At 50.5% G+C, this 17,853-nt stretch overlaps 8 protein-coding genes across 8 annotated transcripts; 2 read left to right on the top strand and 6 right to left on the bottom strand.

The window, feature by feature from the left end:
- Nucleotides 1-48: 48 nt before the first annotated feature.
- Nucleotides 49-1,658, bottom strand: N7509_005356 (DnaJ and TPR domain protein; the record flags this gene model as incomplete). The annotated part of the gene is made up of 2 exons (XM_056629993.1): nt 49-630; nt 690-1,658. The coding sequence occupies 2 exons, from the start codon at nt 1,656-1,658 to the stop codon at nt 49-51; spliced, it is 1,551 nt and encodes a 516-aa protein (XP_056489295.1).
- Nucleotides 1,659-1,932: 274 nt separating this feature from the next.
- Nucleotides 1,933-3,375, top strand: N7509_005355 (putative mitochondrial translation release factor (RF-1); the record flags this gene model as incomplete). The annotated part of the gene is made up of 4 exons (XM_056629992.1): nt 1,933-2,011; nt 2,094-2,254; nt 2,336-3,148; nt 3,169-3,375. The coding sequence occupies 4 exons, from the start codon at nt 1,933-1,935 to the stop codon at nt 3,373-3,375; spliced, it is 1,260 nt and encodes a 419-aa protein (XP_056489294.1).
- Nucleotides 3,376-3,514: 139 nt separating this feature from the next.
- N7509_005354 (putative mitochondrial tricarboxylate transporter (Ctp)) lies at nt 3,515-4,835 on the bottom strand (the record flags this gene model as incomplete). The annotated part of the gene is made up of 7 exons (XM_056629991.1): nt 3,515-3,572; nt 3,636-3,821; nt 3,889-4,294; nt 4,383-4,514; nt 4,584-4,604; nt 4,693-4,747; nt 4,803-4,835. 7 exons carry the CDS (start codon nt 4,833-4,835, stop codon nt 3,515-3,517), a joined length of 891 nt encoding a protein of 296 aa, XP_056489293.1.
- A 1,091-nt stretch (nt 4,836-5,926) lies between these two features.
- On the bottom strand, nt 5,927-7,596 carry dhh1 (DExD/H-box ATP-dependent RNA helicase DHH1; the record flags this gene model as incomplete). The annotated part of the gene is made up of 3 exons (XM_056629990.1): nt 5,927-7,360; nt 7,423-7,495; nt 7,550-7,596. The coding sequence occupies 3 exons, from the start codon at nt 7,594-7,596 to the stop codon at nt 5,927-5,929; spliced, it is 1,554 nt and encodes a 517-aa protein (XP_056489292.1).
- Nucleotides 7,597-8,522: 926 nt separating this feature from the next.
- Nucleotides 8,523-12,592, bottom strand: N7509_005352 (DNA repair protein SMC6; the record flags this gene model as incomplete). The annotated part of the gene is made up of 12 exons (XM_056629989.1): nt 8,523-8,669; nt 8,728-8,776; nt 8,842-8,984; nt 9,058-9,216; nt 9,282-9,384; nt 9,448-10,107; nt 10,169-10,437; nt 10,484-10,577; nt 10,635-11,194; nt 11,257-11,484; nt 11,533-12,438; nt 12,494-12,592. 12 exons carry the CDS (start codon nt 12,590-12,592, stop codon nt 8,523-8,525), a joined length of 3,417 nt encoding a protein of 1,138 aa, XP_056489291.1.
- Nucleotides 12,593-12,981: 389 nt separating this feature from the next.
- Nucleotides 12,982-14,709, bottom strand: N7509_005351 (M20 family dipeptidase; the record flags this gene model as incomplete). Its single annotated transcript, XM_056629988.1, has 5 exons — nt 12,982-13,162; nt 13,232-14,349; nt 14,417-14,484; nt 14,585-14,616; nt 14,678-14,709. 5 exons carry the CDS (start codon nt 14,707-14,709, stop codon nt 12,982-12,984), a joined length of 1,431 nt encoding a protein of 476 aa, XP_056489290.1.
- Nucleotides 14,710-15,495: 786 nt separating this feature from the next.
- On the bottom strand, nt 15,496-16,101 carry N7509_005350 (mitochondrial 54S ribosomal protein mL58; the record flags this gene model as incomplete). Its single annotated transcript, XM_056629987.1, has 1 exon — nt 15,496-16,101. One exon carries the CDS (start codon nt 16,099-16,101, stop codon nt 15,496-15,498), a length of 606 nt encoding a protein of 201 aa, XP_056489289.1.
- Nucleotides 16,102-16,666: 565 nt separating this feature from the next.
- N7509_005349 (uncharacterized protein) lies at nt 16,667-17,815 on the top strand (the record flags this gene model as incomplete). Its single annotated transcript, XM_056629986.1, has 1 exon — nt 16,667-17,815. The coding sequence occupies one exon, from the start codon at nt 16,667-16,669 to the stop codon at nt 17,813-17,815; it is 1,149 nt and encodes a 382-aa protein (XP_056489288.1).
- Nucleotides 17,816-17,853: the final 38 nt, after the last annotated feature.

The raw sequence follows: 17,853 nt of genomic DNA, 5'->3' as shown, positions 1-17,853 counted from the left end.
ACACAGAAGAAACAAAACAACAAATGGCTAGGCACAAGTGGCCACCACTCAGCGGAATGGAAAACCGCCTCCACCAGAGAATTTAAACTGCGGCCCACCCTGCTGGAAAAAGAACTGCTGGCCACCACCCTGGCCAAAAGGTGAACCACCCTGGAATCCATGGCCTCGCTGTTGCGACTCGGGATCATTAGGATCGTCGCCGTTATCGTATCGAGTTCGCAGCTCAGAATCAGACAGGACTTCGTAAGCCTCGTTAATAGCCGCCATCTTCTTCTCAGCATCCTCCTTGGACACGCCCTGGGTATGCGCCTTGTCGGGATGGTGCTGCTTGATCAACTGGCGATAGGCACGCTTAAGAGTCCGGTCATCTGCGTCACGGCTGATGCCAAGAACCTTGTAGTAATCCTTTTGCTTTGATCGTTTCAGAAGGGCATGTGCTTTTTGCAGAAGGGTTTGAACTTCCTGCGAGTGAGGGTGGTGCTCCTTCGCGCTGCTTAGTGTGCGAACAGCTTCCTCGAATTTATCTTGGTCCAGCTCATTTTGGGCCTGGTATAGAAGGCCGTGAAGAGAGTGGGGGACTAGCTGGATAGACTCGGCACAATATGGTGCAGCTTTCTTTAACATGCGCATCTAGTGATCCACATTAGCTCGTGAGTCCACAGAAGAAAGAGAGGGAAGAAAATAAATACCTCTCGATATGCCTCACAAGTCTTCTCAACAAGGAAGACATAGAGATTGTTTGATGCCGCAGGATGAATATGACCTGCTTTGCGTGCCTCTGCAACATCACCCTTCACATCATCAATCAACCCACTATCCTCACCATCCCCAACCATAATCTTCACGGCATTGCTAAATTTCCGCGCATCAAGTGCACCATGCAACTTCCCCAACGCTTTCGATAATTGACGTTCCCGCTTATAAAGACGATTGCAAGGACTCGAATCCGGATCCGTGAGAAGACATTTCCGAATCTGCGCCAGACCACGATCATGATCGCCCAACGAATAGAAAAGCATGGACGACATTTGCAGATGAGGCTCTACAAGTTTCGGCGAGATCTGTAGAACATGCGCAAGGTCACTAACACCCTCTTCAATCTCGCCTCTCTCAAACCGACAATGCGCCCGAGTCTTCCTGAGAGGAAGATCGGTATTCGCTTTCAAGATAGCAACGCCCGCCTGCGTAACGCAAGATTCCCAATCACTCTTCTTCTCGGCGGCAAAGGCCAGACCAGCCGCGTCCCGCGCTTCCTCAAGCTCTTTGTATTCGGGGCTGTCTTTTTTGCCCGCCTGGTCGAGATCTGCAAGGGCTTCATCCCAATGTGCGGACCGTGCCTTGAGTCGAGATCTTTGTAAAAGGGCACCCTCGAAGCCCGGCTTCAGCTCCAGGACCCGGTTGAAGTCATCTGTCGCTAGGTGGTTCTTGCCAATGGATAGGTGGGCTGCGCCTCGTTGGTAGATGGTGATGTAGTTTGTTGGATCGCGGGAGATAGCGGCGTCGAAGTATATTAATGCATCGCGAGGGGAGCCCTTGGCTAATTGCGCTTTGGCGGAGGAGATCAATTCGGAGAGCGGAGTATCGGGAGGGATTTGGAGGGCGTTGCTGGTGGAGAGACAGGCCAGAACGACCGTTAGAGTTTCAAATGAAAGACGCATTTTTTCAAAAAAGAGAGACTGGACATGACAGTCCTAAATGTTCGGGGGGTTGAATGTCAGAGAAGAAGGAAGATAAAGGAAGAGAGGGCTGAAGTAAAGAGGATAGATAGACTTGGGGGGGCGAGTTGGGAATGCGCCGTCGCAGAGTGGCCTTTACGCGTAATTTACAATAAATTACCCCAATTACCGCCGCGCATAACTCCGCAGACTCCGCAAGACACTGTCAGTGACACTGGACTGTGAGACCTCCATCCTCCATCTTCCCTCCACAAGGATGCTACAATGTGGTCGGTTCATGAGGCAACCTCTCAGGTTTAGCCTCCAACCATTTCTGCGACGAACCTTGCATACCGGTATGCTATTATACGCATTGCACACATCTACACATTGTCAATTGAACTCGTCGCTGACGCCATTCCCATCGCCTAGATCTAGGCGTGTCACCCGTCCTGTTGACCCGCGCACGATTACTCGCCGCGGAACATGCAAAGCTGTCGAGTCGTCTAGCCGACTCCTTTGATGCCAAAATCGCTAAAAGGGCCGGGGAGTTGGCTCCGTCTGCAGCTATCCTGAAAGAATGGGACAATGCCAATGAGGTATAGTCCAATCCAATCCAATCTTCTTTAGATCTTTCTTTGCAAAGCGCGTCTGTCTAATCTAACTTTGGTCAAAAAAAGTCCATTTCCGAATTAAAAGCCCTCCTCGAAGACCCCGAAACCGACGCAGAACTACACACCCTCGCAACAGAAGACCTCGAAACAAGCCGCGAAGCCCTCCCTTCACTATCAGACCGATTAAAAAAGTCCCTGATCCCCCGCCACCCCTTCGCAGACCTACCATGTCTAGTGGAAATCCGGCCTGGCGCAGGAGGAGACGAAGCCGGCCTCTTCGCCTACGAGATGATGCGCATGTACATGACACTCTGCAGTCGCAAAGGCCTCCGACCAACGATCCTAAAACAAGACGTCGAAGATGGCCCCTCTGAGGACAGACTACTTGAAGCCGTGATCGAGGTTGAAGCGGACGGCGCATACGACATTCTCCGAACAGAGTCCGGAGTCCACCGCGTGCAGCGCGTTCCGGCAACCGAAACGAAAGGGCGCACGCACACTAGCGCAGTGAGCGTGATGGTTTTGCCCAGTTTTCCCGAAAGTGGAAGTGCATCGGACAATGCGTTGAACTTCGATGATCCGACTAGCGATTACTATATCGATCCGCAGGAAGTGCGCGTTGAGAAAATGAGGGCTGGCGGTGCTGGTGGTCAACACGTTAATAAAACCGAGTCCGCTATTCGATTGACTCATATTCCGACGAATACGGTGGTTTCTATGCAAGATGAACGATCTCAGCATGCCAATCGTCGGACGGCTTGGCAGATGCTTCGCGCGAAGATTGCAGAAGCGCGTCAGGAAGCTCGTGAACAGGAACTTGTTCAGCTTCGTCGTGGTGCCATGGGCGGCGTTGCGAAAATGGGTCGGGAGATAAGATTCGTACATATAACTATGGACAGAGTCGTTGCACTGATCATCGAAGTGGTATAACACTTCATAATCTGGACGATGTGCTTGCCGGAGGTGATGGACTGGAATCAGTCATGGAGAGCGTTCGCACTTGGATCTCGGATCGTGAGGTCGAGGCTATGGTTGCGGAAGAATTGGCCAAGGCAGAAGAACAAGAGAAGAAAGAGAAGAAAGAAAAAGGGCAAAATAAGAAGTAAAATATGGCCATGGCCCGGGCCCATCAAGATTCAAAAATATTGTACACTAGAAATGATACCAAATGTATTTTATCACACTCTCACGAGGACTCGACTCTATTGCAAAGTAAAACTGACGCCTATGCCTATCTATTATCCCTCAAAGATATTTTCGCTCCGGATCCGCGATATCCAGCAACTCCATAGACTTCTCATACCTTCAAGTTGTTAGCGTTAGCACCTTCAAAATTGCCGATGTCGAATTGAGGGACAATACATACATAGTAAACACAATTCCACCACTCAGAATCAAACGGGCCAGCCGTGGCACGGCTCCAGACCAGAAGGTCAAGACGCCTTCGTCCTTGAAAATTCTCGCGGCGCATACGAAGCTGTTCTTGTAGTTCTTGCTAGCTTCGAGAGATTGCATTCTTGTCTTCACAGTATCCAATGGCTGGGTAATGTAGCTGTTGATATCTCGTTAGTCATTGATCCTGCAAGTTTCATTTCACAAGCAGCCGGCATAAAACATACACAGTGATAATTCCAGCAATACCACCAATGGCAAAGGTACTCAACGTTCCCAGCTTCTCACCAGGCGCAACATAGCCCTCAGCAAATTGCTTCAAAGTGGTGTAGGCCGTGAATCGAGTCGCCGAATTGGCAGCCTGTCTCGCCGTAGTCGGTACAAAGCCCTGGAAGAAACCCTTGATACCTCGTTCCTGCCAGATGATCTTGCTACCGTGCAAGAAACCGCGCATGCGAGGCTTCTCGGCCTTGCGGTCGTCAATCAGCTGGGTCTTAATACTCTCGAAAGGAGTAACAGCCAAAAGTGACTCGGTGAAGCCAGCACCGAAGCCAGCAACAACGGTCCTGGGGCCGGAGATCTTGCCGTTCTCATCCTGGAGGGTTGCCTTGATAGCGTCGAAGGCGACGAATCCTATATCAGACAGACTCCGCAGTCAGTACACTGAACGAATCCACCCCAATCCACACCACACCACGCCGCAAAAAGAGGGTATACGCACGAATTCCGGCCTTGAGCGAGTTTCCAATGATCAACGTTGTGCACCCCGCATACCATTGCTTTCCAAATGGCGGCCATGGGAGTTTCTGACCCTCAGCGAGGCGGCGATTGAGTTGTGTGCGGGTCTTTGCGACTGCGGGCGCCAATTAGTTCCGGAGAATCGGGGAGAAGAGTAGGAATTGGATTGGAATCGGGACCATACACTCGGCAGGATAAGTAATAGCTAGAAAGAGAGAAAGTTCAATGTTAGCTCATTCATGCCCCGGGTTTGGTCTGTGACACATGCGGGTGCGGTGGGCTGGGCTACTAACCGATCTCCACGGCTCCGGCAGAGGAACCCGCGAGAATGGAGCGCAAGGCGCTGGGCTGGTGGGGTAGATTGATTAGCGTCAATTCGTAAAGGTCGCGTTTATGGACACACCTTCGCCTTCTGGTCCTTGTTTGCCGTGGCCATCTTTGGAGGTGGAGGAGATGAGGGAGGAGTTGTATGTTGAACCTCGGGTTTCGTAGTTCGCGCATTTACGGTCTTCCGGAGACCCACCGTGCGCAGTTCTCCATACCAAAATGGCACTACAGTAGTAAACTATTACTCCGAGGTCGGACTACGCCAGTGCAAAGATCGGAGGAAAATTGTCAATTCGCAAGATGCTAATTCTAGTATCTAGTACCTCGCGCTCCTCCAAAATTCTTTTTTTCTTTTTCTTTTTTCTTTTTCTTTTCAGGGAAGGGGGAAGGGGGAAGAGGCTTGCGTCGAAACTCATAGGATGAGATCGATCAGAGATGCATCAAGATGGGGTTGAAGTTGAAGTACCTGAAAAAAGGTAGATGGCATACACCGGGCGGAGTCGTCGTAGATGAGAAGTGGAGTTGGGGTGCAGTAGAATGGCCCGGGGGGTTTCGAATGTCGTGAAGAAAGGGGAATCGAATCGTGCTCCCTGGGTTCGGTTGGGATTGGGAACACGATTTAGAAAGAAATCAATCCGAAAGCCACACCAAGGTGGCTATGTCGACTCCACAAGAACGCCTCAACTCAACCGAAAAGATCACAGAAAAACGCCTGCTGCTCCGCGATCCTTCAAAGAGGAACAAGCGACCGAGCATATGTACACCTCGCAGCATATGAGGATAAGTGCAGGTCTCGTACGGCACCAGAAAATGCACCATTTCAGATCAGAAGAAAACCTCCCCAACGCGAAAACATGGACCATTGAGACTCGAAATAACGGAACCATGAAAGGAAGAACAGGGGAAATTATGATACACATGTCATACCAGAATCCGTATCATCGTGACAAGAGTAAATGTGACAGAAGCCATATAGTACTCTGCCTTGGGGAAGAAGGTATTGTGGGGGAAGGTTGAAAGGCTTTTGGACGATAAAAGCCGTGGCGAGGGAAAAGGCATAACGTGACACAAAACAGGAAAGATAACAGGTCAAGAAGCGGACGGGAACATAGATTGATCAACAGGGAATTTTGGCGGTAGATTTCAGTTTTCGAGGTAGTATGGACCCTGATGACACTCGCCCAAAAGACCGATAGTCATTTAAGAGATAGGCGCCGGGGGCTTGGGTCCGATTTGGCTAGGAGCAAAGCCAATCTTGTTCGGATCGATCGGGCCACCACGACGAGGGCCTTGTCCATGGCCGCTGCCACGGCTGCCCCGATAAGCGCCGCGGCCTCGGGTGTTGTTGTTGACGTATTGACCACCATTGGCGTTGTGGTGGGTTTGGCGACGTGGTTGACGGTCACCATTGTTTGGGTGGTGAGGTCCCTGGGTGAGCATAGGCTGGGCTGGGTTGGAAATGGGGCGCGGAATATTTTCGGGCGAATCATAGACGTAGAGCTTCTTGTCGATGTTCTGGGGGATAGGTTGAATCTCAGTTCCCAGCTCCTGCTCGATCTTGTACAGGTTGAAACGGTCTTCCCAGTTGATCAAGTTAATAGCGAGACCAAGGTGACCGAAACGACCAGAACGACCAATACGGTGCAGATAGGTCTCCGCATTCTTGGGGAAATCAAAGTTGATGACGACGTTGACCGCTTGAATATCGATACCTCGGGTCAGCAGATCCGAGCAAACGAGGTTGCGGCACACGCCATTGCGGAAGTCGTGGAACACGCGGTTACGGTGTTGTTGAAGCATGCGAGCGTGCGAGTAGAAGCAAGAGTAGCCCAACTCAGTGATCTTTTTCGCGAGCAACTCCACACGGTTTGTAGAATTGCAGAAAATGATGGACTGGTTGATCTGGAGCTTCGAGAAGAGAGTGTTAAGGCAGTGAACCTTCTGCTTTTCTTCGACAAAAGCATAGAACTGTGTGATACCACGCAGAGTGAGTTCGTCCATCAGGTTGATCTCGTAGGGGTTGCGCATGTGCTTGTCCTTGAAGTGTTTGACAATCATGGGGAATGTAGCACTGAAGAGCATGACCTGACGGTCCTTGGGATGGAACGACATCAACTGTTCGATGACAGGAGTGAACTCGGGGGATAGAAGCTTGTCAGCTTCATCCATGACGAAGGTGGGGCATTCAGATAAATCAGCAACACCCTTGCTGGCCAGGTCCAGAACTCGACCGGGAGTGCCGACAAGGATGTGAACGGCATCGTTCAAACGAATGATATCGTCCATGAGACCAGTTCCACCAGTGGTAACCATGACATTGATACCTAAGTGTTTTCCGAGAGTCTTACAGACTTGCGAAGTCTGGAGTGCTAACTCTCTGGTAGGCACCAGGATCAAGGCTTGGGTCTTGGTGTTCTTGGGGTTAATGCGTTCTAGAGTGGGGATAACAAAGGCAGCGGTCTTGCCGGTACCGTTCTTGGCTCGGGCCAGGATATCTCTTCCTGTAAGAGCAACGGGTATCGTCTCTTCTTGAATGGGGGATGGCTTTTCAAATCCGGCCTCGAAGATTCCCATCATCAGCTCTCGCTTGATGTAGAAATCTTCAAATTCCAGGCCCTTAGTAGCAGTGACATCCTGGAAATTCAATCAGTGCTATTCTTGAACTAGAAGGGACGAATTCACGGTCATGGACTAACTTCAGTTTGGGGGCGGGCATCTTTAGGTGGTAGCTTCAATGTATCCTGCAGTCTTTGGTCTGTGTGTCCATCTCTGATAACCAAGTTAGGTCACTTGAATACTATTCAATGAAAATAATCATCTTACCCGAGTTTGGTGTTGCTGAGTTGTGAGGCGAGGAGGTCGTCGGCCATGGTGAAGGTAGGGTATTAAAGAGATGGGGAGAGGAGTCGGAAGGGTAGAAATCGGCGAAAGGTGTAAGAGACCACAAGTGAGAAAACTGGGTGAAATGACTAATTTCAAGAGGTCGCGCGGGGAGGGGCTTGTAGGATTTCCCCAGTGCGTTGGCGTGAAGCTAAAACTCGTCGTCGCACACAATTGGAGTTAAGAGGTCGTGTGGGTAAAGGTGGAGGGGAGTAGACCTGGGAGAATGGCCAGGGAGTGTAGAAGATTCCGAGACTACTTTCGAGAAGTGAGAGAAATCGGTGAATCGTCGGGTCCCCGCGGTGCTTCAAATTTGTGAGATTTCGGGTTGAAGCCGTCAAGTCGTACGTCGAAATGGGTTATTGTGGAAGATAAGATTGGAGATGAGCTTTTCCAGCAAGGTTAGAGAGTAGGTATGATGGTGGAAAATGTCGAGAGGGTGAAGGTAAGAAGGGATTCGTAGGAGTGGAAGCCAGAGAGAGTTGTGCCCAGGGTGCGGCGGACGGCATGATGGTGCCGCCCGGGTCACGTGAAAGCATCGGAATCGGCATATTGGTCGGACTGCGGACAGTTAGTACCATGGTACGGGAACAGCTTCGGAGATAGGTAAATTATAAACAACCCGGGAGGGAGAATATGAGCAAGCGGAATCAGTGGAGATTAAAGAAGTCTGCTTTGACAAAGATATGGGTTGAGTGATTTGCGTTACAGCCTGCACTGGCGAGCATATCGCTGTTCAGGATAGTCACCAGGAGTATCAAGAGCCATTACATTGTCTACATCTTATGATATGATAATAAATTGCAAAAAGGTACATAGTTCACGTGGGAGAATAGTAAAAGTGGGTATTGGTATTAAACAAAAGAGTCTGGGGTAACCTATCAAAGTAAAAAGACATCAATATCAAGCATGTTGATCAACTCTGGAACGTCAAAGCAGTTTGGCCACGTTCAGGCTCAGCCAACTCCTTCACCCTAACATCAGGAGCAATCCTGATATCTGTCTTAGTTCCTGGGGTGATCAAAATGAACTGCCGTCCAATGGAGCGTCGAGCAGCGGTCATCTACAAAAAAAGGTCAGTAAACTGGACTAACAATAATTCTTGTCTCAGATACACTTACAAGCATGTCGATGGCCATTCTTCGATTAATGTGGTCCATGTATACATCACTGCGGGTGTGAAAATTAGTACAGATAAAATAACACAGCGAAATTACCCTGGAGGGTATACATACAATTCGTCAAGACATCGGATAGGCGATCCCATAGCTTCCCACAGGGCAAGTAGCAGACAAATTTGCGAGAAAGACTTCTCGCCACCGGATAGTGTTTTGGCACCGCGGCCGGTCTTGTCGTCCTTGGTGATATCGGGTTCCACCTAAATAGGAGGGAGGGAGTTAGATTCTGTATGAATATGACTGAAGCGTAAGAGTGTAAGTAATATAACTCACCTGTAGGTCTAAGATCTTGTTGGTGTGGTCAGTAAGGAGCTGACCACGGAAACTTCTCTCACTGAGAAGGTATGTGAACTGTGCTTTGGCGCGAGAGGAAATGTGCGCTCTGAAAATCTCCCATCGTTTCTTACGATTGTGGAGGGTAACCTTGAAGAGCTGCTTGTTGTTAGCGGAGTTGCATTCCGAAATGGTAATTTAAGAGTTGAAAAAAGGGAGCTTACCTGAGAAACTGTACTTAGCTCTTCGACCTGATCCTTCGCTCGTACATAGGCTGTCTCTGCCCGGCCAGCCTCTGCGGCAATCTCATCCCGTGAGCCACCGAGCCTAGAGGAAGTTAGTACGAAGTCAAAGTCACACAGTAAGAGCAGGGTATAACAGAGCACATACTGTTGAGCGTAGCGATCCAAGTCTCTGTTCAATTTGGAAAGCTTGTGATCCAGACTGAGAGTTGTCTCGCCTTCATCAATTGCGACGCGGGGGGAGACCTGTTCGGCCTTCCCGCACCACTGAACAACACGAGCCTCTGCAAGCTCTAGGCTTTCCTGAATCTCATCTCTCTTATCCTTCTGTCTTTCGATATCCGCGACAGCAATGTTTTTGTCATTGAAAAGTTCGCGACGTTTGCCCGCCACCAGTGACTGTTCACTCGAAGCCACATGAGACCTTTCCACCAGCTCGGTGATGCTTTGGTCCTTCGCGGCTAGTTCTCGTCTGATTTCCTTCAGAGATTGAACCATGTCGTTCATGGCCTGGACACTGTCATGGTAAGATCCCTCCTGGACTTCTTTATCCTCTTCGGCCTCTTTGAATGCTGCCCGTAAGGCATCAACTCGCCCGTCTTCTGTTGCATTCTCCTTCTCGAGTGCCTCTCTCAGTGTTTCGACATGGTCCTCCATTTTCTGCATCGAAACCTTCAGCCCTTGCGACTCTCGGCCGTGGCGATTATGCGCTTGCTGACAAGTTCTTAAATGGGAGCGAGCGGACTGCAATTCATTCTCCATTTCGTGGGCTTGGCGTTTGAGGTCCTGGACGAGTTCACGCTGGGCACTAAAGGTAGGAACAATGTGTTAGAGCCCCGTCAATGTGAACAGTACATGGATAATCTTACCTGACTTGTGCCGCGAGGTCGGATTTCATTCGAGGATGGCCATTATAGGGATAGACTGGGCTTTGGTTGGGATCGCCGAATTGGTTGTATGAGAGCATGAAACCCCGACGTCTGTCGTCTGCATTGATACTGTAGCACCGCCTCACGTTTCTTGGGCGCTCGCGACCGAAGAATAAAGTCGATGATGCTTCCTTCAGATCTTCAATCAACACACATTGTTCGATACCATGGTTAATGATCAATTGGCGTCGGACCATGGGGTTGTCGATCTGGACCGGTCAGTTAAATTTGCATGGCGGAGCTGGCTCGTCTTACCTCAAGTACTCTCAAAAACGTATCAAATTGCTGGTCTGGTTCCTTGCCAGACGTATCGAGATTACCGCCACTCCCGATGAAAATTGGGCACACGCTGCATTGACTGTTAGAGATTATTTGATTCAATCGATGATAGGAGTCTACTACCCACCAATTGACCTGACGCATTAGGCCCGAGAGAATGTTCATGTCGCCTTTCGAGGAGACAAGAAACGCGCTGAGGGTACCGCCGAGTGTAACCTCGAGGATGGATGCCCATTTTTGATTCAGCAGAGTAACATGGTGGCCCATCGGGCCTATTGGGCGTGAAGCAAAGCGGTCCTCCTTTTCGATGGCACGTAGAAGTGATGGCATTTTATCATGAAATCCATTGCGTCTCTGCCCATCTTCCCGCCTCAGTGAATGTAAGCGGTCCTCGGCTTGTTGGACATCATTCTTTTTGTTGTCGTAGTTAGTCTTTGCAACTTGTACATCTTTTTCAGCCTTTGCGATATTGGCTTTTAACGCGCTTTCGCCTTCATTGTGCTGTTCAAGTTTTTCCTTGGCTTCAGCAGCATCCCTGTCAGCTTGCTCACACTCCTCTTGTTTCCGAGCATAACTCCCGTCATTCATTTCGGCAAGACGGCGGTTTTCATCGTCGATATTCTTTTGCGCCTCGTTCATACGAGACTCGGCGGCTTTGGCATATTCTCGAATCTGACGTTGTTGGGCCTGCTCTGAGTTAGACAATTTTGTTCCCCCCAATGAAAAGTACGAAGGGTTACGGTGCATACCTGAAGCTCAGCACGCTCTCTCATTTTGGCGTCATGCGACTCTTGGATCGTTTCTCGCTCGCCACGAGCATCCTCAAGTGCCTTGTCAGCCCGGTACGCACATTCCGCAGCCGTTTCTGATTCAGCATCATTCAGTCGGAACTTCTCATCGAATTCTTTGAGTTCTTCCTCCGCATTCAATATCTCTTCCTCGGCTTTTGTAAAATCTTCACCAAAAGCATCTCGGGCCTAATAATACGTTAGTCATATTCAAGAGATGAACTGGTCACTACCAACCCTTTCTTGATCCTCTACTTGGGCCCAGGCCATCTGTGCTCGAATATTCTTCCTGCGATCTCTCAAGGAAGCCTGTTGATCCGAAATTTCCAGTTTCCTCTTAGCAACATTACTTCGATTTTCCAGAACACGAATATCTTCCGCCTTGGATCGCAATTTTTCCTCAACCTGATCAACCGACTCTTCAATCAGCCGGTAATCTTTATCCAATTGTTCCAGCTGCACGCCCTTGACGAAGAATTTGTACTTATCCGCCGGGCTCGAGGAGCTAAGAAATTGTCGAGCTGAATCTTGCGAAAGCACATTCATCGGATTGTCAATTTGCAAAGAAAAGTAGTCAGTGATGGCATCGAGTTCTGCCTTCTTGTTTGAAACAATTCGACCGTTCGCCGACTTGATCTTGAAGCTGCTCGCTCCACTTCTCGAGAAATGGCGCTCAACGATGATCGTTTTCCCATAGTCGTCTGCCATGTAGGCACCTTCTTCTTGGTTTTTGAGGTGCACAATGATTGTAGCATTCTCCTTTCCCTGCTTGATGAAACTCTTCAAATTTCCTCCGCGTTGAGTTGCCGAGGCCTTGCCTCCGAGACAAAGCGTAATCGCGGTCAAGATAGCGCTCTTGCCACTGCCGTTCTTCCCGACAATGAAATTGATCAGAGGCCCCAGTTCCACGCTGAAATGATCATGACACATAAAATTGTAGCACTCGACCTTTTCTAAAATGCCTTGATCGGCGGGCTTGTTGGGTTCCTCGGTTATGTGGGCGTATTTCTCTTGGATGATTTGGGTTTGGCGGATTTCCAAGTCCTCTTCGTTTTCGATAGGCTCATCGTCGAAATTGGCGCTGGTTTCCCGATCGCTGGATTCGTAGGATGCTGGCGTTGCCGAAGTACGAGGTCGTTTCCTCTGCTCTAATATTAGAATATGCTTAATCTTGTATTTGGCTTTGTTCGTTACGTACCGAAGGGGGAGGGGAGGACCCTGATGCAGCACTTGCGGAGTCATCGTCGCTCGGGTCGTCAGGGTTCTGAGAGACCTGCACGCGTTTGAAAGACGGCATTCTCGTAATGTGTGTGCCAGAATCAAATATGCACAAGGAAAGATGTGCCCATGGTCACAAATGTCCGTTTGATTGACAGGTAGCACAAGAACAAAGCAATCGCGTCGGCGCGCATTTTCGCGTCAGCGGGTGCTTAAGTAAGCGGGGTAGTTACTGATAAGGCGGGGTCCCCAAGCCGCGGCCCTGGGAATTCATGATTACTTTACAATCAGTAGTGAATTCATCTACCCTGCATTAGGTAGGTTTCACATCGGGCAAGGATTTGATTCAGCATTTGATTAATATGATATGCTACAACTAAATTTCCTGGCCAAGGCACCAATGTTTCGATTGGACCATTTCGATTGTTCGCTCCTACGGGAACACTTCTAGAGGGTGTCAGTACATTTTTATAGGGTGGGCTCCTCGGCGACGTAGTGCAGATAAGCGCCGAGCAGCTTGGTTCCCTCAATGTAGTTCCTGCGGTCAAGCTTCTCGTTGACGGAGTGAGCAGCGTCGGTGGAGCTGCCCATGGGAAGAAGGAGAACATTCTTTCCGGTGGCTTGCTCGAAGGTCAAAGTCACGGGAATACTGTTGATACGGTCAGCAGTGTTCTAGTTATATGCGAAATAACAAAAATTAAAATGTGCTTAGGCTTACCTTCCACCCTCGCGGGTCATATCGGGGTCGACGCCAAAGACTTGCTTCACAGCCTTGCTGGCAGCGCTGAAGTTGCCGTGCTTAGGGCTGGCAACCCACCACTTGCCGTCGTGCTGCAGCCAAACATCGAGAGTGTTCTTGCTGTTAAGTTTGGCGAATTCAGCCTTGATGTAGTCGAAGACCAGCTTGTTCACATCGGCGCTCTCCATGTTAGGCACAGTTCGGATGGAGAACTTGCCAATAACCTTGGCTGGGATGACGGTCTTGGCACCGGGGGCAGAGTAAGCACCCTCGACACCGTGGATGGACAGGGAAGGGAACCTCCAACGGGCCATGAGGGTGCGCTCCTTTGTTGCGTGGATACCGGTCTCGGCACCCAGAGATTCGTGAAGGTTATCCATGGTGTAGCTGATGTCGGGATAAAGAGACTTCTCCTCCTCAGTGACGGGGGCGACAAGCTCCGCAATGCCGGGGATGAGAATGTTACCCTGAGCATCAACCAGCTTGGACAGAACATTCACAAGGTCAGTCATGGGCTCGTGGGCAGATCCACCGAAGACACCACTGTGGAGATCTTGGGCAGGGCCCGAGATGCTGATGGAGTAGTAGTTGCAGCCGCGAAGACCGTAAGTCAGGCAAGGCTTCTCAGTGCCGAGCCAGTAGTTATCAGAAATGCAGACAGCATCGGCATCCTTGAAGTACTTCTTGCTCTCAGCCTGGATGAAATCGTCCAGACCCTCGGAGCCGTACTCCTCCATTCCCTCGAAGCAGCAGAGCAGGTTAACGGGGAAATCAACGCCGGCCTTCTTGTGAGCTTCGATAACGTTGAGCCAGCCGAGAACGGGACCCTTGTCATCAGTGGAACCACGTCCATACATGCGATCCTTATCATCAATGGTCAGCTCGAAAGGCTCGGTGGCCCAGCCATCCTCCTTCAGAGCCGGCTGCACATCGTAGTGACCATAGACCAGGATGGTCCGCTTGTTGGGATCGTTTCCGTAACGGGCAACGACAACAGGAGGCAGCTCGAGGTGCTCCTTGCCGGGCTGCTTGCCCAGAGGTCTTTGCTCAACCTCGGCTCCGAGAGCAGTGAGTTCATCGGTCAGGAACTGGGCCATCTTTGAGGGGACAATCTTAGGTTAGCCTCGCATAACCTGAGGGGAAACGAGAGCTTGATCTACTCACTCTGACCACATCAGGGCGGTTCTCATCTTGCGCTGAGATGGAGGGAATCGCGACCGCCTTGCGTAGACCTAGAGGTATTTGGTTAGCTACACAATCGATCCATCGCGCTTCGCAACTTCGCAGATCCGCGGCAAACCCCGCACGAAGCTTGATTGACCAGGCACATACGATCAATGAAGTTCTCCGACGAGTCGTCGACCCTGGAGGTAGACGCCTGTTAGTTTTCCTCTTTGAGCCTGGTGAGCAGAGGCTATAACATACTGCTTGAAGAAAGGTTCCAGTGAAGGCGCCATTTTGTTGTCGCTGATATGTCCGTAGAAAAAGCGGCGAGGAACAGGAACGTATGGACGGGAGAGAAAACCGGGAAAGAAGCGATTGCCCAGGTTTTGCGAACGAGGGGAGACGACGGAGGGGAAGGAGGGGCATTGCAGAAGGGCACCCTGTGGCACTGCAAAAGAGTCTTATCACGTAATTAGCCCTGCGGTGTTGTACCCAGTTGGAAACCCCGGCTGTAGCCGCCTATCACAGCAATGATGATACCAAGGTTCGCAGCAGGCAGAAAAAGCACTCTCTGGCAGAGCCAGTGCACCGGGGCCCATGCGCTATTTATATAAATTGCACCCGTACTTGATGAAGTAGTATGTAAAGAGTAGTAGTACTAGATTGAATCTGCAATCGTGGAAAAGAAGGTCTTGCCTCCCAATTTTACACTATCTTTGTTTTCACACTTGCCTATCCGGTGTGCCGTGCAGGTGGCCTCGGAGTCCGCGAATTAATTGACAGCCGACCCACTCCACTTCTACGCTTGTGGTCGATGGTGGTTGTGTGGTATTGTTTTTTTTTTCTCTTCTCTTTTTCTTCTACCTTTTTCTCTTCTCTTTCAGCAATCAAGGTTATTTGATACAATTGATATGAATAAATCTGGGAATAGAACAGATGCTAGCTTAGAATACATGTCGTTTTATACAGGGGTTACGCATCGTATCCCCAGGTCCTCATGCCACCATCTCCCAAGGACCCAATTCCGACTCTTAATCCAAATGAAACCGACGATAAGCGCAAAACCTTTGGCCAATCGTTTATTCATCGCGTCCCCAAGCCTCCCGGCGCAACTTCCGGTCTTCCCTGGCCATCCGTCGCTTGGGACCCCATCGTGATTGTACAGCTTCCAGGACCTGCTTCTGGATCGCCTTTTTCTCGGGACTAGCTCCGCAGACCTTCGCAATGAAGAGCGGCGAGCACTCAAACTTCTTAGCCAGACTGTACCGGCTCCAGGTCATCGGGTCGTTCAATCGGAGCTTGCGGATCTCCTCGACATCCTCGGGTGTCAGGTGGTATTTCCTTTCCGGCTGGGTCTTGTACACGCTGGGCAGTTCGTTGACATCGGTGGTAGCTGTAGCAGCAGCCGCTGGCCGCATGACACGTCGGACATCATTGGCAGGCAGGAACTTGCTGGGTGTGTGGTAGACCGACGGGGCGCTGGAGGGTGGGTTGTAGATGATTTGGTCACGACCCTGTTGAGATGGGCCGAAAGATGCATCTGGCTTGACGCGAAGTCGTTGCTTGGTGCGGCGATATGAGGATTGGTGGCGCACGGCACCAATGGAGAGAGATTCTGTCAATGAGGGAAGCAGAAAGGGTAGCGTCAAGAAGGGCCGCTTGGGCATTGTGATCGAGGCCGCCATTGTTGTGGTAGCGCGGAAGTTGAATATTTGGTAGAAAGAGCGGAGGTGTAAGAATTGATGTCCAGATTGATTAGGATCGAGGATTGAGGACGCGGAGAGAATGGGACGACCGGTGGACCGATGCACCTTCCACAGGAGGACGTGTCGAGGCCGAACTTTTTCCCAGGTGGCACGTGACTAAGGGGCTTGACTATATCGGGCATGGCGTCACGGGGGGGATCCAGCAGGAAGTATCGGGTACTTAGCGGTACTGTGACGTACCCTCTAATATTAAAGTACCCAGTACTTAACCCAACATCCCCGTTGATCACCTGGCCATCGAAGGATGTCATCATCTTACTTTCTGAAGTTCATGAAACCCCTTATTCCTCAATATCACCTTACCACACTGACCTCACCTTGTTGAACAAAGTCAAAGCCGCGTTTGAAACATTCAAAGACGGCTTATGGTCATGGCCAACGTCTTTTAGAAGAGCCCGTTTAACACCTCTATTTCTACATCTCTCAACAATCCGACGATTCCCTCCAAGTTGACATTCTTCCCTCTACACTATCCGTCGCCGCCATGTCGGGCCCTACGAGTTCGCCACTCGATTCTACAGAATACCAGATCTCACCACCCGGTTCTTTCCCATCAGACGATATCACAAGACTGGCAGATCAGAATGTCCCTTTGGTCGGAAAGCCAGCATCAAGCGTACGAGCTCCCAGGCCAGCAGGTTTGACCTGGACACAGCTTCAAAACGTGGAGAAAGATACATCCGGAGAGCATGCAATCGCAACAAGATCTGCTACCTCTCATAGTGGTCCCGTATCACCAATTTCACCAATCAGTTCCTCAGAAGCACTCCAAACCCCAAATCTCGATCGGTCAAAGAACAACCCATACAGGACTTGTTCGTCCCCAGGATCCTCCTCACAGGTCCCACCACGTCTTCACTCCCCAGCTTCTCAAATATTCGAGCGCAGCGTACAAGAGGATATCATCCCCACCCAAGCATCTCCATCGATACCCGCGCATATTCGCACAGAGAACTATATCCCGCCCGTTTTGGAAGCATCCTCTGCTGCAATCACCGATGAACAATTAGATCCTGACTCTGTTGAGATCGTAACCCATAGCCTACACCAGCCCGCCACGGGTATCGCCAATTCCTCAACAGCGGAGCAGTCCCTGTCATCCTCCGGCATGATCGATCACGCCGGTTTACACTCCGATGCGGATGAAATGTCTTCCTCGTACGGTGCGTTGGATACAGATGTACGACGTCTAAGCTTCATATCGTTTGCAGACGTAGTCAATGCCGAACACGCTGCCGAGCACGCCGAGAGCGAATCTGTGTACAGCCGAGACCCTTCCCAGGGCACTGGGAATCCCATAACTGTAGGGTCTCTGAATCGATCTCCATCACCACTGCGCTCACCTGCTTCTTCCCATGGACTGGGTACATCACCTCCCACCAGCATCGAAGCTTCATTTATTAAAGGCCTCGACATGTCCCCAAGTCATCACGCGGTGCGTCGGCCCGGAAGCCCACTGCCGCTGGCTCAGAGCCCCGTGTCTTCTAGTTTCGGTGGGGAGCTGAATGTGGAAACGATGAGTCAGGCGTTAAGAAGAACGGGCAGTGGAGATCTGGGAGGCGTGATTAGCCATACTACTAGTGCTGTTGGAGTTGACGAGACTCTTGATCGTTCAACCGGAGCTGGAGGCTGACTCGGATAACATGGCAACGGGGTAATTAATTCCTTCTA

The sequence above is a fragment of the Penicillium cosmopolitanum genome, assembly GCF_028827165.1.
Source record: "Penicillium cosmopolitanum strain IBT 29677 chromosome Unknown utg000006l:49.0-5199605.0:1.0-5204138.0, whole genome shotgun sequence".
NCBI lineage: Eukaryota > Fungi > Ascomycota > Eurotiomycetes > Eurotiales > Aspergillaceae > Penicillium > Penicillium cosmopolitanum.
The sequence above is the reverse complement of the archived record's forward strand: the minus strand, read 5'-3'. Positions and strand labels throughout refer to the sequence as shown.